At 42.4% G+C, this 20,897-nt stretch overlaps 1 protein-coding gene across 3 annotated transcripts; it reads right to left on the bottom strand.

Annotated features, from left to right (window-relative positions):
• Positions 1-893: 893 nt before the first annotated feature.
• On the bottom strand, positions 894-19,620 carry stk38b (serine/threonine kinase 38b). 3 transcript variants are annotated; one of them, XR_003777285.2, is made up of 15 exons: positions 19,294-19,618; positions 16,427-16,571; positions 12,516-12,567; positions 10,505-10,627; positions 9,241-9,324; positions 8,549-8,672; positions 8,206-8,360; positions 5,731-5,833; positions 5,546-5,607; positions 4,643-4,760; positions 4,380-4,503; positions 3,770-3,865; positions 3,560-3,654; positions 2,727-2,951; positions 894-2,640 (listed from the first exon to the last, which is right to left on the bottom strand). XR_003777285.2 is itself a non-coding variant. In XM_029114227.2 (14 exons), exons 2-14 carry the CDS (start codon positions 16,555-16,557, stop codon positions 2,800-2,802), a joined length of 1,419 nt encoding a protein of 472 aa, XP_028970060.1. In that variant the 5' UTR covers positions 16,558-16,567; positions 19,294-19,620; the 3' UTR covers positions 894-2,799. The 3 variants fall into 3 exon arrangements, 2 of the variants coding, with proteins under 2 accessions (XP_028970060.1, XP_012993738.2); XM_029114227.2 differs by having other exon boundaries at positions 894-2,951; positions 16,427-16,567; positions 19,294-19,620; XM_013138284.4 differs by having other exon boundaries at positions 894-2,951.
• Between the last annotated feature and the right edge of the window lie 1,277 nt (positions 19,621-20,897).

Below are 20,897 nucleotides of genomic sequence, written 5' to 3'. Positions count from 1 at the left end.
AAGATATAAACAATAGACATTGCGGATGTCTGCAACTGATTTAACGATATCTGTAATGAGAAACCTCATAGACATGAATGGCAGTAGTCGTTTAAAACTGCTAGTCCAACCTGAAATACAGATATCTCCAACTGTCGTTTTGACTAGTCAGAAGGACGTTATAGATATACTGAATTTGAGTTTTGACTAGGCTAAATTATGTTGGAGATATCTGTAAGGAATATCCAGTCTAGCGAATAAATGTTAACACGGCTTGCCATACTCTCGACTCTATCTTGTGTACGCGAGAGTTTTGAGGCTGATGTGACGCCATATAAATTAACCCATGTCAATGCAATGACTCTTGGCACAGAGGCGCCGTTCTCGACTTAACCATTCTCTGACACTCGACGGCTAACACACTTTGAGTCACTCTAGCGTCTTCCCTGTTTTCGCGTCACCTTTTGGTTTCGCCAGTGGAAAACTTTTCGCCAGTGGAAAACTTTTCGCCAGTGGAAAAGCAAAAAAGGCAAGCCGAGTCGAGTTGGTACCATGCAGTCGAAAAGCTCCTAACGTTGCAACTACCAAACGTCTAATTATGTCCATATAATTTGTCTTTATTATGTAAATGTACATTGTAAATGTTACGGCAGATGTCGCCACCAGCATCACAATATATATTTAGAATGTGTGATATGCAACAGTCACAAAAAAATCTGCATTTGTGCACAGATCGCTTTCAGGATCAAAACGAGGTTGTGCAATGCATCATTGTAAAAATGGACCCACTATACTGCTTCCATTCTGCGTCCTGTGTCTTTTCCCTGGGTCTGCCTCTTAAATAAACAAAACCATTTTCTGCAATATTTTGGAAATATACAAGAATGGCTGCGCTCAAAGACAGTAGTCTATGCCACAGAATTGTAAAAAACTTTATTGGTTGATGAACTAATTTTGTCCTCATATAAAGCATTTTTTCTCATGTGTTTTACTGAGAAATGTAAGTGAACCTGATACAAAATAATTGAATACGATACATGTACTCACGCACACAGACACGCAAACACATCTACACAGTATACACGTGTCATCCAGCAAAGAGAAATGATTGCGCCTTTTACATGTAGTCATTTGCGAAGGCATAAGGACATTTGTCCTTGTTCAAAAGGTACAGCATTGATAAAAAATATAAGATACATAAAAAAAATCAGCAGACATAGTGGAAAAGATTGTACCGCCCACGTGGCATGTGTACCATTTTTAACAGCACAACTATTGGAGTATCATTTAAAGCAGCAAGCCCAGGTCTCAATTCTCCAGCGATACAGATAAACACCTTGAACCACTCAAATTAAAATCAGAATGACAGGAAAACTACACGTTTACATCATTCAGTCGTCTATCCGGACAATACAATTTCATTTAGCAACACCTTCCCACTGGCACAATTACTGGGTAACTACAGTCTATGGGAAATAACTTGGTAATGACATTTAAGTCAGTTACACAGCCCTTTCCACTTTGACCTCCGGAATATTCTAAAAGTGAGAAATAATGGTGTTCTGTAGCTGCATGTATTGCTAAGAGCTAGTTTTTCATCTAGCAAAAAGTATCCTATAGTCACTCAGGTAAAGTGACACCAAGATGTTTTTATCCTTTTTTACATACACAGATTTATTTTTTTGAAAGTGCTATAATTTAGATGTGAATGTCCAAACTCTAGATAACCTCTAGTGGTTTCGGGACATTTTAAAGTGTTATGCATGAAACATTGGTTCCTTTGTGAGTTAAAAAAATACAGAAGAAAAAAAGTAAGAATGAAGCTGGAGAAGTCTTTCCTTAAATACCAACTTTAGAAAGACCAGCTGTGTATGCATCTAAAAGAAGACATGTCAAGGGAGAAAAACTCAACGGGTTTTCAACATGGATGAAAACACTTTACATGAAGAAAAAACTGGGAGGAATTCAGATTTCTAACTAAGGTACAGCTCTTGTAGTTCTTTGGGTAAGGCACAGAAATTGACATCATATTAACTTGTCTCAAGGCCATGTCACTCAGACACCCCAACACACACACACACACAAACAGCATTAGTTACAGTATATCCCTGAAGACTAGTACTATTTTCAACCAACAGCATTTCATTTCTTTTTTTTCTTAAATGTATACTATAAAAACAATAAATTAAATTTAAAAATGACTATTGGGAACATTAAAAGTGAAATCCCAAAAGAAATCCAACAAATACAGTGACGGAGATGTGGTTCTTGCTCTCTATGATTACATAAACTCTAATGGAATTTTCCAGCCTTTGTTTAACTTATTTCAGTTGATGACTTCACTAAAATCCCCGACATAGAACCTATAAAAATAGCAATTTTCGGACTCCTCCCTTCGAAGACCAGCCATGCTCTGATGACATCACAGGGGAAGTGAAGACCTCTGGGAACATGCCAGGTTTCAGAGAAGAGAAGTTTCCTCATGGACAGTGTGACTGGTTAAGGAGAGAGTTAAGATACGGTTCTGGCAGTTCACAAAGAGGGCTGTTATATGGCTGCACAGCTTGATAGGAAAGTTATGGGCAGGTTTCAGCTCTGAGACAATGGGTCCTATTCAATCAAACTGATATCCCAGTTTATAAGATGAGGTCTACGTGCTTCCTACACGGAGAGAAAGCATATTTCAATTTCGTTTTTGGTTACACACTGTAAACAGAAGGACCAAATTTTACAGAGAGAATTCATACCAACATGACTTGTCACAGTGAAAGAAGAAGGGCGGTTTTGGTTACAGTGCGGTGTAGGCCACAGGATCAGCTCTCATCTCTTGCTTCCCTTCATGTAGGAAGGAATGGCTCCTCTGGCCGTCAGGCCCTCGAAGCGCTTGTAGGTGTAGTTGATGAACACCCAGTCCTTATTCTTATAGTCAGCCTCCCCTGCTGTGGCTGATGGGGACTTGGTGGGTGCAGCCGCTGTTGGGAACGGAGAGTGACGGAGGAGGTTGAGGAGAAGGAGAGTGACGGAGGAGGGTGAGGAGAAGGAGAGTGACGGAGGAGGGTGAGGGGAAGGAGAGTGACGGAGGAGGGTGAGGAGAAGGGGAGTGATGGAGGAGGGTGAGGAGAAGGAGAGTGACGGAGGAGGGTGAGGGGAAGGAGAGTGACGGAGGAGGGTGAGGGGAAGGGGAGTGATGGAGGAGGGTGAGGGGAAGGAGAGTGACGGAGGAGGGTGAGGAGAAGGGGAGTGACAGAGGAGGGTGAGGGGAAGGAGAGTGACGGAGGAGGGTGAGGAGAAGGGGAGTGACGGAGGAGGGTGAGGGGAAGGAGAGTGACGGAGGAGGGTGAGGAGAAGGGGAGTGACGGAGGAGGGTGAGGAGAAGGGGAGTGATGGAGGAGGGTGAGGAGAAGGAAAGTGATGGAGGAGGGTGAGGGGAAGGAGAGTGAGAGGAAAAATGAGGAGAAAGTGGAGAGGGGAAAGAGTGATGAAGGGGGACCAGATGAGGGGAACGGGGCGAGGTGTTTAGCTGAGAGTTCCAGGCTGTAGCACCACACTCAGAATAACACAAACGTGGCTGGTCTCTCACCTGTAGGCGACAGGATGTCGGACTCAGGGAACTCGTCAAAGTTGGATGTGTCATCGATGCTTTTGATCTCAATGGGGATCGCCGCAGGTCTCTCCCTGTGTTGGACGACAAATGCAAGACTTCAGCCAGGTCTGGACTCTTGGTCCGCTGTAGTATAAAAACCTCACTCATTTGGATGTGAACTCTTCCTTGTAATAAGTCCCTGTGTACCTGATGTGGTCATAATCGACCCCCTCAAAGAAAGGATTTCTTTTGATCTCCTCCACTCCTGACGCCCCAATCCGATGGTCTCCCTCGCAACAGAACCTAAGATGTTATACACACACGTTTGCTAGTGAATTGTCATGGATTTAACATGGAACGAGAAATGCATAGAATGATTTCCCTACAGATTTACCCAACAAACAGAGGAATATTGAAGGACTTATTGACTGTGTACATCTTCACACCCAGAGTTATTAAGCGTCCTTTATTTGGAGCAACTTTGCACAACTCTTATGGCAACACATCCATTGACAAAAACTGATGCATAGTAATATTCAAACCAAAAAAGTTGGTAGAATATTATTGAGAATTATAATATAACCTCCAACAGGTATTAACTCTGGGATGTGAAGACAATGATTGAGGACATACAAATGAGCCTGTGAGAGACAATGTAATCAATGTAATCACTCTGGGACAGAAGAACAGATTCTTCACTTTGCCGGCTCTGATGTTTGTATTGAGTATAGTCATGAGCAACCTACTGTACAGTATGCCAGCGAGAGTATTAATGTCTCTCTTTTTGAACATGCCGATATGTAGTATTGGTGACAACCTGAGGATGAGGTCCTTGGCCCTCTCTGAAATAGGTACTTCTGGAGGGAACACTAGAGTCTCTTTCCAGTTCATCACCTTCTTATAGGTCTCCTGGGGTGTCTCTGAACAAAATGGGGGATAGCCTGGAAGAGACGTGGAAACTTAGCAGTCCTAAATCAATCATACATTTTCTTGCTTCTCCCCCACTGACAGAAATGCATGGTTCACAAAGAATCTCCAGTAACTAGATTCATTAAGTCCCGAATCACATATTATTCCTACCAATCAGCATCTCGTACATGATGACCCCCAGGCTCCACCAATCACAGAGCTTGTTGTATCCAGTCTGCATGAATACTTCTGGAGCGATGTAGTCGGGAGTTCCCACAGTGGAGAACGCCTGAGAGTAGAGATGGTACGAGGAGAGCGAGGGGGAGAGGAGAGATTGTGCCAGGAGAGAGGGGCAGAGGCGGTACGAGGAGAGCGAGGGGGAGAGGAGAGATGGTGCCAGGAGAGAGGGGCAGAGGCGGTAAGAGGAGAGAGAGGGGGAGCGGGGAGATTGTAAAACAAGAGATGGAGAGAGACAGGAGAACTGCTAAGAGGAGCAGCCTGTCCTAACCATATACCAGTCAGTAAAACAACTTCTGGCCCTAGAGTTGAATTTGGAGTAATGTTCTAAATTTACCAAAGGTCAAATGGAGTTGATCCCAAATGTAACTCTAACCGTTCCATCCGTTGGCTGTGGAAGCCAAACTGACTGAACACTAACTGTGCTGTATGCGGCAGTTGATAACGAAGACAGGTCTCCAACCATCTGTCCGCCAGATGAGTCTGGCATCTCTGCTACTACACAGGCTTTCTCGTTTTAATCCACATAAGCGACTCAAATTTACTGAACTGGTTCTCTAGTATTTTGGAGACATTTCTTTTTAGACAAAGTGAGCACTTTTTTCTATGATTAATTAACACACGGAGTACCACCACATTTCCAAAATTAAAACCATCCTATTCGGTTTTAATTTGGTAAATACAGAACATGACTGGAAGTTAAATTCAACTTGAGGCTGGACATTATTTCTCTGTCTGGGCTATGGCTAAAGTAGGGTTGCAACAAATCCCCTGATCCTTGCTTATGAAGAGGTTTGAGGTTTAGACTGAAGGTCGCCATAGCTCCACAACACTCACCAGCTGTCGTCTGTTCCTTTTCCAAGTCTCTGCTTTCCTCTTGGAGTTCATGTACTGAGACGCTGTGACAAACAAATACTTTTTCTCAGGCAAAACTCAATGAAATGTGCCCAAACTATTAACAACATGGGTTGCATTATTCATTTTCGGATTTATTTACAGCAGTGGATAAAGGGGATAATTACTGAAGTCGTTGGAGACACTGTGGTTGAGGTTTCTGTAGAACTCTGTCCGATGGGCCTTCTTTAACCCCGTACACAGGCCGAAGTCTGACAGCTTCACGTGGCCCTGAAACACACACACACACTCTTTGTAGTGCTACACTTATACAGCTCTTGGGATGTTTCATGCTGGGCCTCAGAGAGATTGTAAAATCCAACGTGCGTGCGCAGGTGTGTGGGTGTTTACTTTATACAGTGCCCTCAACAATTATTGGCATCCTGGGTAAAGTTGAGCAAAGGACAATGATCTTCCAGCAGGAAAATGATGAAAGCAATTTTCCAGATCCACACAAAAATCACTCATTGACCACAGAATCAAGATTTTGCTATGGCCATCCCGGTCCGCTGACCTGAATTTCCATTGACAAAATGTGGGGTGACCTGAAGAGCAGAGTTCCTGAGCGAGAATACGTATCCGGAGCAATTCTGGAAGGATGACTGATCCCTTGCTGTGTCCTAACAACTCATGAAATATTCTAGAAGACTCCGGGCTTATTCACATTAACATACATTTCCTGCTGCATATCGAAGTAGACTCGAGATGCCAGGTTATTTAGATGTGTTAACTTGCAGATATTGACAGCCGGACACGGCACCTCAGAGGCAGCACACACCACACTTTTCATCGAGCCCCCCAGGTGGTTTACATGTGTGAAGACAACTTTGTCTGAACTGTATCAGGTTTCTGTGCAGTTTCTGTGAAGTGTGCAAGCCTCAGTTGACACCCACAATCCAGCATGGTACGTCTCGAACATGCCAGTATGCGCTATGGAAATGATTTGGCAAACTAAGATAATGACCTGTACTGTTTTGTCCTCTCTCGTAACATAAACAAGCCATCAGTGCTGTTGTTGTGACGAGGTGAGGCTGCACAAAGCACTCAATGCAAGGGTGCCAGGAACTGTGCAGCGCTTGAATTCGAGAAAAATATTTAGTTGATTGAGAATGTTTAGATAATATAATATTATGCTGAAAACAACAATTATCATCATCATTTTCTTCCGCTTATCCGGGGCCGGGTCGCGGGGGCAGCAGTCTAAGCAGGGATGCCCAGACTTCCCTCTCCCCAGACACTTCCTCCAGCTCTTCCGGGGGGACACTGAGGCGTTCCCAGGCCAGCCGGGAGACATTGTCCCTCCAGCGTGTCCTAGGTCTTCCCCGGGGTCTCCTCCCGGTGGGACGGGACCGGAACACCCTCCCAGGAAGGCGTTCCGGAGGCATCCGAAAAAGATGCCCAAGCCACCTCAGCTGACCCCTCTCGATGTGGAGGAGCAGCAGCTCTACTCTGAGCTCCTCCCGGGTGACCGAGCTTCTCACCTCTCTAAGGGATCGCCCAGCCACCCTGCGGAGAAAGCTCATTTCAGCCGCCTGTATCCGGGATCTTGTCCTTTTGGTCATGACCCAAAGCTCATGACCATAGGTGAGAGTAGGAACGTAGATTGACCGGTAAATCGAGAAAACTCTTTCTTCACCATGACAGACCGATACTTCGACCGCATTACTGCAGAAGCTGCACCGATCCGTCTGTCAATCTCCCGTTCCATCCTTCCCTCACTCGTGAACAAGACCCCTAGATACTTAAACTCCTCCATTTGAGGCAGGCACTCTCCACCAACCTGAAGTGGGCAAGCCACCCTTTTCCGACTGAGGACCATGGCCTCGGATTTGGAGGTACTAATTCTCATCCCCAACGCTTCACACTCGGCTGCAAACCGTCCAAGTGCATGCTGAAGGTCCTGGCTTGAAGGGGCCAACACGACAACATCATCCGCAAAGAGCAGAGACGAAATCGTGTGGTCCCCAAACCTGACACCCTCCGGCCCCTGGCTGCGCCTAGAAATTCTGTCCATAAAAATTACGAACAGAACCAGCAACAAAGGGCAGCCCTGCCGGAGTCCAACATGCACTGGGAACAAGTCTGACTTACTGCGGAGCAAGCTCCTGCTTCGGTCGTACAGGCCCTTAGCAAAGGACCCAGGACCCCATATTCCCGAAGCACTCTCCACAGGATACCGCGAAGGACACAGTCGAATGCCTTCTCCAAATCCACAAAACACATGTGGATTGGTTGGGCAAACTCCCATGAACCCTCCAACACCCGTAGAGGGTATAGAGCTGGTCCAGTGTTCCACGGCCCGGACGAAAACCACACTGTTCCTCCTGAATCCGAGGTTCTACTATTGGCTGTATTCTCCTCTCCAGTACCCTGGCATCGACTTTCCCGGGGAGGCTGAGAAATGTGATCCCCCTATAGTTGGAACACACCCTCCGGTCCCCCTTCTTAAAAATAATACTTTTTTTAAGAAAGTTTTTTTAAGAAAAAACAACAATTACTTTCTTATAATAGCCTTTTTTGCTCATGTTTGCCAACTGCGGAGAGAACTGTACATCAAATGAGCTAGATGTAAAACTGTTTGAAATAATTGTGCTTCTGTGTACCTTGGAGTCCAACAGGACGTTGTCCGGTTTGATGTCTCTGTGTATGAAGCCCATCTGGTGTATAGAGTCTATGGCCAGGACCGTCTCAGCCACATAGAACTGAGTCTCCTCCTCTGACAGGGTGTCCTTCTTCATCAGCAATGTCATCATATCACCTGTGGGGGAGGGGGGCAGATATAGCATTGGCATGAAGCACACACCCACCCACCCACCCACATATACACCCCCCCCCCACACACACACACACACATTAACACACACGCCCAAACACACCCACACACACATGCACACCCACATGCACACATGCGCACACACTCACACGTGCTGTAACAAACGCACGCACCTCCGGGTAGGAACTCCATGAGTAGGTATAGGTTCATCTTGTCCTGGAAGCTGTAGAACATCTTCACCACCCACAGAGTGTCTGCCTGCACCAGGATGTCCCTCTCAGCCCGGATATGGCCCACCTAACACAGAAAAATGGCTGGGGTGAGGAATATGCAGTGATGGGGCGGAGTAAGGAATATGCAGTGATGGGGCGGAGTAAGGAATATGCAGTGATGGGGCGGAGTAAGGAATATGCAGTGATGGGGCGGAGTAAGGAATATGCAATGATGGGGCGGAGAAAGGAATATGCAATGATGGGGCGGAGTAAGGAGTATGCAATGATGGGGCAGTGTAAGGAATAAACAGTGATGGGGCGGAGTAAGGAATATGCAGTGATGGGGCGGAGTAAGGAGTATGCAATGATGGGGCGGTGTAAGGAATAAACAGTGATGGGGCGGAGTAAGGAATATGCAGTGATGGGGCGGAGTAAGGAATATACAATGATGGGGCGGAGTAAGGAATAAACAGTGATGGGGCGGAGTAAGGAATATACAATGATGGGGCGGAGTAAGGAATAAACAGTGATGGGGCGGAGTAAGGAATAAACAGTGATGGGGCGGGGAGGGAGGAATATGTTTCAACAGGACAAGGCTATGGGAGCAACGTGAGGTATTTCTTTGATCCGAGCTGAGTGAATAAAAGACACACCTGTTCCTTCTCCAGCATGTCGGCCTTACGCAGGATCTTCATGGCATAGACGTGACCAGTGTCCTTTTTCTGGACCAGACGCACCTGCAAAGGTGAAAAGTGAGTGAATATGACTGCCAGACAGAAGTTAATATGTAAGGTCAGAACTTCTCATAATGAAACTGAAATTAGGCAGTTACGTGGTTGAATTTTCCAAATGAAAACACAGGACTGAATTTCTGCTAAGCAATGGATAACAGGGCTGTTCCACCAATATAGCACCATAAAAAAAACATTTGATTTAACATAACATTGTCCTTTATTTAACATTGTAAAAGAAAAGAAGTTCAATGTCATCAATATGTTTTCTAGGAGGTTAAATAAAGGAAATTCAGCCATGAATCTGCATAACAGAGGGAATAAAAGCTTGTTGTATGGGACAGCTAAATGGACGTTTTATTGCCTTTCTATGTGTTACGCCGCTGATGTAACTGGACGTAAAAGGTAAAAGTGTGGAATGAAAACAAAATTTACATTCTTTTTGGTCAGATTTCTGTTTTTGTATAGTTTTGACACTGAATGTTTTTCACATATTAAATAAAGGTAATGAACTAATTACATATTACCTATATACTTATATACTATACTCAACCCCCCCATGTGAGAATGTAATTGGCCCTTAACTGGTGGGGTGTGGTGGATTGCACTGACTGCAAACACATCTTTCCTGTTTATCAGCACTGCTTGTTTCAGGTCATGCCACAGTATCCCAACAATGCCATTAACCATTCCACAGGTTTACATGTATTGCTTATCGGCCATTCTGTTGTAGCCTGTCTATTCATGACAACTTTTTGCTCTATGACCCAGGTAGGTTTCAGATTTAACACAGGGGAAGATCATATAAGATTCTGTTTTCAGATTTTCCGAGGAACACTAAGTCATGCTGTATCTTCAATGAAGGCAGAAGTGTTGAAGGTTACTGTATGGCAAGCCAGTTAACTCTAGTGCCAACCAGGCCATTGTTGTAAATAACAATGTTTTCGCAACTTAAGTCAACTTAATCTGTAACCAGGACACTCAGAAACATTCAGTGCTGTCTTGGTTTCTTCTTCTAGTGTCTGTTTTAATGTAAACTGAAGCAGATTTTCCTCTAGGACTTTGCCATTCCTCCATTCCCTTTCTTTCTATAATATGAGACTTAGTTCATGCTGAAGTCAACAATACCCACAACATTATGGGCATTGGGAAACATCTGGCAGTGGGGTTCCAGTTCAATGCTTACCTCTCCAAAGGCTCCTCGACCAATCACCTTGAGGGACTCAAAGTCTTCCAATCCCAGCCTGGTTCTTTTTAGCCTCAGGAACTCAGTTTCCTTACGTGCGTGCTGAGAGCGTCGCAAGCGCTTCTGTGAGGGGAGAAGAGTACATGTGTATGAGAGAATATGAAACATATCTATAGGTATGTATTTGTGTGTGAGAGAATAAGAAACATATCTATATGTATGTATTTGTGTGTGAGAGAATATGAAACAGGTCAATATGTATGTATTTGTGTGTGAGAGAATATGAAACAGGTCAATATGTATGTATTTGTGTGTGAGAGAATATGAAACAGGTCTATATGTATGTATTTGTGTGTGAGAGAATATGAAACATGTCTATATGTATGTATTTGTGTGTGAGAGAATATGAAACAGGTCTATATGTATGTATTTGTGTGTGAGAGAATATGAAACAGGTCAATATGTATGTATTTGTGCATAGGAAAATATGAAACATGTCTATAGGACCTATGGACCTCTATGTCTTGAATAAAGTTAAAGTAAGTAAGTATACAGTTGTGCTCATAAATGTACATACTCTGGCAGAAATTGTGAAATGTTTGCATTGATTTTCAAAATATAACTGATCATTCAAAAATACTGTCTTTTATTTAAGGATACTGATCATCTGAAGCCATTTATTATCACATATTTTTAAATCATAATAAAAACTGAAATCACCCAAATGATCCTGATCAAAAGTTAACATACCCTTGAATGTTTGGGCTTACAGACACACCTGTGGCTTTTTTAATTGCAATTAGTGTCTGTATATAAATAGTCAATGAGTTTCTTAGCTCTCACGTGGATGCCCTGAGCAGGCTAGATACTGAGCCATGGGGAGCAGAAAAAAAAAAATCAATAGACCTGTGTAACAAGGTAATGGTACTTGATAAAGATGGAAAATGATATGAAAAGATATCCAAAGCCTTGCCAGTCAGTACTGTTCAATCACTTATTAAGAACTAGAAAATTTGGGGATCTCTTGATACCAAGCCAAGGTTAGGTAGACCAAGAAAGATTTCAGCCAAAGATGCTGGAAGAATTGTTCAGGATACAAAGAAAAACCCACAGGTAACCTCAGGAGAAATACAGGCTGCTCTGGAAAAAGACGGTGTGTTTGTTTCAAGATGCAAAATACTTGAACAAAAATAAGCTGCATGGTTGAGTTGCCAGAAAGAAGTATTTACTGCGCCACTGCCACAAAAATGCCCGGTTACAATATGCCCAACAACACCTTGACACGCCTCACAACTTCTGGCACACTGTAATTTGGAGTGACGAGACCAAAATAGAGCTTTATGGTCATAACCAAAAGCGCTATGTCTGGAGAGGGGTCAGCAAGGCCTATAGTAAACAGAATATCATCCCCCATTGTGAAGCATGGTGGTGGCTCACTGATGTTTTGGGGGTGCGTGAGCGCTAAAGGCACGGGGAAAATGTATGGCAAGACAAATGCAGCATATTATCAGAAAATACTGGCAGACAATTTGCATTCTTCTGCATGAAAGTGAAGGTTCTGGAGTGGTCATCACAGTCTCCTGGCCTTAATATCATTGAGCCACTCAAATGTGTGGTTCATGCAAGATGACCAAAGACTTTGCATAACCTGGAGGCATTTTGCCAAGATGAATGGGCAGCTATACCACCTGCAAGAATTCGAGGCTTTATAGACAACTACAAAAGACTGCACGCTGCCATTGATGCTAAAGGGGGCAATACACAGTATTAAGAACTAAGGGTATGCAGACTTTTGAACAGGGGTCAGTTCATTTTTTTCTTTGTTGCCATATTTTTTTTTATGATTGTGCCATTCTTTTATGACCTACAGTTGAATATGAATCCCATAAGAAATGTGTTTTGCCTGCACACATGTTTTCTTTACAAATGGTACATATATTACCAATTCTCCAAGGGTATGCAAACTTTTGAGCACAACTGTATGTATGTATGCATATTTTACTACACCCACCTCTTCGTCAGGCAGTCCCTCCTCATCCATCACCCTCTCCAACTTATGTTGCCTGGCAACAAGAAGCAACAGTTAGGATAAAACATGTATGTTGCATGTTGGTGCTTTAGCTACCATTTAACTTGATAAAGGCTTAAACTGAGGCAGGTAATAGTGATTTAATAGTTGAATAATAATAGTTTAATAATAGTTTTATTACTGCCATCCGGTGTTTCTACTTTAACCTACTCATTTAAACTGTTTTGTTGTAATCTTCAACATATAGAGAAATGTTATAATAGAATGCAAGGTCATCCTGTAAGCAGTGAGAAACCACTGAGTCATATTGCTGGAGTATGTTCTCCTCAGGTCGAGAAAGAAGGACATATTAGGTGCTCTTATGTCAAAAACACTAATGCAATCGTTAAGTTCTGCATCTTAGCCAAATAGGTCGAACAGAAATATGCAAATACATGCTAGAATGCACCAATAGTATCTCTAACATCTGCCAACCTTCATTATTGTTCTGCTTCCTGGTTTCACTCGGCTACCACTGGAAACAGCAGGTTGTGGTGTGTCTCGGGTAATACATTACGTAAAACAACTATTTGACCGCAGTACCTGATGTTTCATTGCAATTCTACATTTTCGATTCTTATTTAACCAGGTAATTTGACAGAGAACACATACCTAATTTACAGCAAAAAGAAATGACAGTGTCAAACCCTGCTAAAATTAACTAAATAATTATCAACAACCACAAATAACAATAATTGCAGCAACTTTGTGTTCATACATGTGTGGATATAGACACTTTGTCGCACAGTTGATGCAGGCAAGACAACCCTCAAACTGCCACCCCTTTCAATACACTGACCAGTTAGGGGGAATTTTCCAAATGTAATCCTACAGCCATAATAATAAACAGGTTGTGGGCGCACATTTGTTCCTTTGGTTGGTCGTCAATTAACGCGTGACATCGTTGTACATACGTTTTGTACAAACATTTGCCAAGGAATAACCTAATGTCCAAGAGTTCAAAACTAAACTTGGATATGGCAATCTGTTTATTTTAAGTAAACATCAACACAATCAAACCAAACGAATAGTTCCTCTTGATCCTACCACGTTATCAGACACGTAACCACGGTAAAAAAAACTCCCACTCCCAGCACCACACGCTGGTTGCCAATGAAATGGCTCCAACACAGGTGGTCCAAATTGTGAGCGGATATTAGCTAAAACTGTGGTATATCACAGTCATACATGTTTACTCCTGTACTTACATTGGTAACTGGTTTATAATAGCAATCGGGCACCTCATGTTTGTGATATTAGGCCAATATAACACAGGTAAGGGCTGTTAATGCGTGAAGCATTAACCACAACCCCTTTGTGCCTGGCAGCAGAACAATCAAATATATGGGACACATTTTCCACTGACAGGTTTCAATAGCAACACAACAACATACTGAAGATCAACTTTGAGCATGTCAACATTGTTTGCGTCAACAACACAATCAAACGAGTATGTAAATCTTAAATACAGAAAATATTTACCCTGAGCTTATCTCTGAATGTTGTTCAACTTTTTTGACCTGTGTGCAGGTCAGATGCTGGAATTATAACTGTATAAGACGTATGTCATCACCCGTCAGCCAGAACAGGGAAACCCCACCAGACCCAGGAGGCTGCCCGGTTCCAAACCCAATGAACAGTGAAACCCCACCAGACCCAGGAGGCTGCCCGGTTCCAAACCCAATGAACAGTGAAACCCCACCAGACCCAGGAGGCTGCCCGGTTCCAAACCCAATGAACAGTGAAACCCCACCAGACCCAGGAGGCTGCCCGGTTCCAAACCCAATGAACAGTGAAACCCCACCAGACCCAGGAGGCTGCCCGGTTCCAAACCCAATGAACAGTGAAACCCCACCAGACCCAGGAGGCTGCCCGGTTCCAAACCCAATGAACAGTGAAACCCCACCAGACCCAGGAGGCTGCCCGGTTCCAAACCTAATGAACAGTGAAACCCCACCAGACCCAGGAGGCTCCCCGGTTCCAAACCCAATGAACAGTGAATCCCCACCAGACCCAGGAGGCTGCCCGGTTCCAAACCCAATGAACAGTGAATCCCCACCAGACCCAGGAGGCTGCCTGGTTCCAAACCCAATGAACAGTGAAACCCCACCAGACCCAGGAGGCTGCCCGGTTCCAAAACAAATGTAATCAACTTTTGCCAGCTAAAATAACTTCCTACTCTGAATTTATGAGTTCTGTGCTTTCATAATGTTGTCTGACTAATCAGGGTCTAATGATCTCAGGGGGGTATTAGTTAGTTTGGTGTCTCTGCTCAAACTTAAGCCAAGGTAAATTGCTCAGCTTGTTCCAGAGACAACACATAAAATGCAAAGTATTTAGTAGTGATCTACATTAGCAAAAAGGACAGGGTTCTTTTTTTATTCAAGGCTTCTCTCTTCTGAATGGTTGAAGTTTATCCAGTTGCTTTAGAATATGTTTTGTGCTACATCATTAGGTCAAATTTAATGTTATCCCTTACAGACTGATTGAACATCTTTGCTTAAAAAAACAAACATACAAAAGCTCTTATAGAAAGTGAGACAGGAGGCTGTGGCTTGATATGTCATGTTGGAAAACTGCCATTGTGGCATTCAGATGCTGTTGAATTAAACATTAAAAGTACAAATGTTGTTCTGTGAAAAATAAAAGTGAACTCCAAAACAGTCACCGTAGCTCATACTGCAGTCTCCATTCCAAACACTGACAGTCTTAACAATAATCTTTGTGTGGACTTCCTCTTTTGACATGGCTGGGTAGTTTGGGCTGTGACACAGGGTGTTTGCTTTGGGCATAACTTCCATTTAAAACCCCTGTAATGGCTTCTAAAGTCCTAAATATGTGATCAAATGGCAAGTCCAAAAAAAGTATATAAACCCTGTAAAATACACATTTCCCAAGCACAGTGAAACCCTGTTCAGACTTTCTCCACTACTGTGTTTACTGTGAAGCATTTGTTACATGCATAGGCAGGGTGTGGTTTTACCACAAACCCATTACTCCAACAGGCAGGGTGTGGTTATACCACAAACCCAGTACCCCAACAGGCAGGGTGGAGATCCAGGCAGAGTGAAAGGTCACCTGGAGGTCGTGTGAAGTGTAACACTACACTCTCTTCCGGTTATGCTTTCCGCAACATTATGATGTAAAATCTGCTTGGTTGCAGTTTGTGTCAGTATGGAGTTTGTGTTTATGTGTGTGTATTGTCTCACAGACCTAATATTTGGCAGTCTCTGCCATGTACACAGACATGCAGTGTGTGACCTCCAAATAAGGGGCCTACTAAAGACAAGGACAAAGCGGTTTGCTATTTACTTCTCTCTTTCAGCTGTGGTTGGCAGCCTGGCAGTTTTGGGAAGGAGGTGCTCTTTGTATTCTCGACTGCCTATACATAAAATCTTAACATTTTGATCCATCAAGTAGGCAAAATAAACGTAAAAAGGTCCACCAGTCAGGCAGACATTTAAGCAGTTGAGATTAGTACAATGATTTAGTGCAAACAGAAATGAGCTGAACATTAGAGTTTTAGCGACGAGGATATGACAGAGGGATTGTGCTTGCCCGGTGCCATTGTGAAAGCGCTTGGGATGACCAAGCCTCTTAATGATGCAGATGAGAAGAGGAAGTGTGCCGCTTGTCCATTTGACAACAAAAGCCAGTCAAACAGAAAGCATTTATTTTAGAATGTATTTTAGTATGCACCCAAACTAGTTTGCTTGTGGAAGAAAATATTGTTAACACTATCATTCCACTCTCACAGCCGATGCATTATAAACACTTTCTGATATTACAATATTACAAAACAAATCTGTCCCCCTTGAAAATGTGCGTCTGTGTGTTAACGTCATAAAACCTACCTCATCTCTCTCTCCTCATGCTGGGTTATCAGGTTACTATAGAAGTTCTCCAGGGTAACTTTAGCCATGGTCACTCTCTCCTTGGTGTGGTTACTCATTGAGGAACAAGAGGAATGACCCCTCGTCGCCATGGTTACCTACCTACCTACACACACACACACACACACACACACAAAAACATATTACTGTCCAATGCCCTACTTGAGATTTACAGATGTCACGATTTTTGTGGGCTCCAGCTGGTCGCACCTAGAATTCTTTGGTGTGCATGAATGATTAATTAGCATAATTGATGGAGCTAAAGGGCCGATGCAGTCTGGAAGATAATGAATTATCCAGGCTGGGTGGGGCTGTATGTGTGTGTGTCTCTATTTTAGACAGCATACACACAGAGATAGCTGGTTGCAAAGATAGCTTCTCACTTTTAAAATCATTTGAGTAGTATGTATCTTCCACAGGCCCACACAATGCCCCGGAACACCACAGGCTCTGGATAGCCATGGCAGGGACAATGAGACAGCCTACTGGGTGTGCATCAGCAGATTTAAAAAAAATTATGTTGGAGAGCTTGACTTTTCCAAGGAGAGTGAGAGATTAAAAGAGACTCCTCTGGCAATGGATTTCCTCCTGAACTCATGATTTGTGGTCTGTAATGCTAGGCCGAGGACATTCAATTATCCCTAAGTTTAGACTGCAGAGAAACAGCATCCAAGAGAATTTGGAGCAGACCATATTCCGTGAAATCCCCAAGCAGGCAGCAGCCAAGGCCACATTCACGCCTCCCACACTCTGACAGCAACAAAAGAGAGAAAGCGTCAAAAGAAATACTTGTGTATACTACTATACACTGCACACAACCTTTTACAGTGTGTCCTATTATTAACCCAGTGTAAGCTAAACTGCAAGTTTTCTTCAAGGACAGAAGCCTACCCTGGGCTGCAGTTTCAGGCTCCTTACTATGTAACTGCTGAATGTTGACTACGCTTTCCCAAAACTATTAACTCACACCATACAAACTTGAGATTGTCACACAAAACTAAAGAATATACTCAAATCCATATTATTTGGTTTATAAATTGAAGTTAGCCCATAAAGCATCACATGCAATGACACTGAATACCCAATGCACAGTGCTGAGAGGAATTGAAAACGCTATAAAAAGGTATTAAAGAATCAATAACCATAATGTTTGTCTAGAACCTATTTTCATTTCTGAAAGTCTGGACAATTGATGCAAATGAGAAACGGCTCAGGTTTGTGTATACTCTAAGCCCAGTTTCCCTCATAGTCATAGCATGCTCGAGAACATGGTCAAGTAGTGTCACATGGCTTTAGAGATAGTTGTTCTTCTTGTTCTTCCTCTCCATAATCCACCTCATTCTTCCTCTACATCTCTGATGTTGTCATCCAGTTGCAAAACACAGGCGACGTTACCTGTGGCCCTTTGTCTTCAAACCAGCATCCTGATCGCTAGTTGACTAATTACGCTTGTTAGAGTTCACATCTATGCAATTGTTTGTTGAGAGTGTTAGGATTGCAATGATTTACGTTTTGTTTTTGAATGGTTGCTCTACATGCCAACATGGCGACAATTGCATTTTATACATAGAGTTCTGAGTAGAATCGGGCAAAATCTGTGAATGGCATGACGTGAAAACAGGTGAATAGTGCTTATAGTTTGGGGTAAATGGTCTTTCTTCTGGAATTTAGCAACATGTCTATTTTGTTCATAGAACCAGTTAAGTGTGAAAAACTGTAATGGAATGACGGTCTAATCTAATGGCTGGAAACAGCTCTGTAGTTACGTGAAACGATGCGTCTTTACCTGTTCAGCAGTGGACAATCGGAAGGAAATTGACATAATTTTAATCGCAGAGCACTGACCAAGAAAGTATTAAATCCACTTTTTTATGCCATCACTCCCTGGGTGTGCACGGTAATCGAGACAAAATGGAATCCATGTTTAGTTTTGATTTTGAAAAGGAATGCCTCAAACTATTTCATACTTTCCCATACCCTCACAAACGAAAATGTCGAAAGATGACAGATAGCATACGTTTGTTACAGATTGGATACGTTGTTACTAAAGCAAGGAGTGATACTTAGAAGACGGAATGCTACTGTTTAAATAACACTGTAATACGTATATGCATGCATTATTATTCTTTGTTTTAAAAAGGTGTAAGAAATTCACCTCGGATAAAAAAAATATGAAACAGATTTTCATCGACAATAAGTTACAAGTTGATAACTAAAGAGCTTTTCGGCAGAATATGCAGGAAGGTTATTGTTAAAAAACTAAGAAAAATGAATACTTATTTTGCAAGACTGTAGGCACATGCTATGGGGGACAGTTTATTACGAAAAAAACGTAACTAAATATTATTTACAGATTAATCTGTAAACCAAATTGCAACAACTGTACATAGTATTGCACTAACATGGAAAAGAACACACGGATATGCGAAATATTTCACCAATCTGTAATAATGGTAGCATAGGCATCGTAATATTTAGACTAGACTACTCAGAATAGCCACTAAGGCTGGAGCGAGTCAGAGCTTTTGTTTAACCCATGCGGACAAACGTTCTCCCAAACAACTACTGTAAATCACCATACTAACTATAGAATGTTTTTAAATCAGAATAAAACGACAAAAGTTTACGATCTAGTATTGTTTAAATGAAGTATTGAGCGAGACGCTAGTAGTTCTCACTGGTTGCTTTGTTCAGAAAAGCGAAAACATCTGCCAAGCGACAAGAGATCTCTTTTTTACCCCAACTCCCAAGCAAGTATCATTAGAAAGTTCATAAAATAAGTTGTTATGACCAACCATGATCAGTGTCAATATAAATGTTACTCTCACCTCCGTTATTGCATCAATCGTTCAAATTGAATTCCGATCCGCTCCCTCGCTTGAGTCTGATGACGGTCGGTATCCATTCGAATTATAGGGAAGTGCCCCTCCCCGCGGAGTTCCAAAAAACCCTGGCCTCTACAACCCCGGCCGTGGTCGTGTGGGCTACTGTGCCGATTCAGGTGAATATTGCCCTGATCTCACATTCTCACAGATTCCCACCCGAGCTAAACAAGCTAAATAGTGTTCTTGGTCGGGTGGACTACTGTACCGATTCAGGTGAGGTGAATATAGCCATGATCTTACATTGATCTCAAAGTTTTCCACCCGAGCAAAGCAAGCAAAATAGTGTTGTTGGTCGGGAAATGCGGTCTCCCAGCTGGGTTAAGAGAACAACAGCATGTTATAATAGGCAGAATGGCTTGGTGAGATGTGTACCCAAGGACACCTCTCAATCTTCGTCTCTATCTTTAATTGGTCATGGCCTTAAGTGAAAATGTATTGACATCCAGTGAGATGTTTTTAATAATAATAATAAATGCTTCTTCAAATTGGGCTGTTTATGTTTCATAAAACGGGTTAAAGTTATATCCTGTCATCCATCAAAAGAAATGACATATTTTTATGACTCACACACACAAATAAACAAATGAAAATGGAGACAACGTCAGTGGCTCTTTCTATGCTTTCAAACATGCAATAACATGGCAGTGATATAAAGTTGAGTCCTTTTTAACTCCATTCCTGCTCCTGCATTTTCTTAGATGGACACTAGATGGTGGTGATATGTTGTAGGTGCGCAAAATTGAAATCAAATGTCAGTTAGACTGGGCAAAACTGTAATATTGAAAACTATCCTAGATTCTTTGAGCAGATATTAAAGGTATACCTCATTCAATAAAAAGGTTTTTGCATAAATCTTAAGGTCCGAATAAATTGGTTTCTGCGTTTTATTTTTATTGGTTTCTAACGGGTTTGAACAGAGATTTTGCAGAAAGGAGATCGGAATCACCCTGGTCTATGAATGGAAGTACGTCATATATTAGAACACTATTAGCCACGCCTATCATTTGGAAGTAATTGTCCAGATCGTCCAATAAACCTCCATCAAATTAGATTTAAAGTACTTTTTAAGTTGTCAGATTACATCAAAATGCCTAAAACGTTGTTCTATCTCGGGTAATTTTCCTAACAAGAGGACATTTCCAGACATTCAACACAATTTAATCTATAAACAAAGACTTGACTCCTTACTATTTTAGCTAACGTTAGCGAGCTACTGTACAAGTACTGTACAGATAAATTACTATAAGCTGGGTATAGCTGGGTGAAAAGCATATATTTTCGGTGTTTTCTATGTATGGAATACAGGTCAATGTGACCCCTATGGAAAAGATTGAAATGGATCCCGGGTAAGACCGCATTATCCGGGATCCATTTGCCTGTTGGACAACCAAAGTTGATCTCAAATAAACATCTAAATACCTGTTTCAAAACAGATTTAATAAGTATTCACCTATGACTGAGCACTTAAACTTAACCACACTGTTTAGCCTTATAGCTTCCTATGTTTTTATCCTATTTTTAATCTTTATATGTTTTCTTATTGTATT

The sequence above is a fragment of the Esox lucius genome, chromosome 17, assembly GCF_011004845.1.
Source record: "Esox lucius isolate fEsoLuc1 chromosome 17, fEsoLuc1.pri, whole genome shotgun sequence".
In the NCBI taxonomy this organism is placed as follows: domain Eukaryota; kingdom Metazoa; phylum Chordata; class Actinopteri; order Esociformes; family Esocidae; genus Esox; species Esox lucius.
Note: the sequence above shows the minus strand (reverse complement) of the source record. Positions and strands in the feature narration are given on the sequence as shown.

What these genes read in the sequence shown, in the direction of transcription:
- stk38b (XM_029114227.2), bottom strand. Translation starts at nt 16,557, where the DNA reads ATGGCGACGAGGGGTCATTCCTCTTGTTCCTCAATGAGTAACCACACC. An exon ending in CAGTGTCTCCAACGACTTCA is followed by an intron (nt 5,608 to 5,730) that starts GTAATTATCCCC and finishes TGTTTGTCACAG; the next exon opens with CGTCTCAGTACATGAACTCC. An exon ending in GCCAAGGACCTCATCCTCAG is followed by an intron (nt 3,866 to 4,379) that starts GTTGTCACCAAT and finishes ATAACATCTTAG; the next exon opens with GTTCTGTTGCGAGGGAGACC.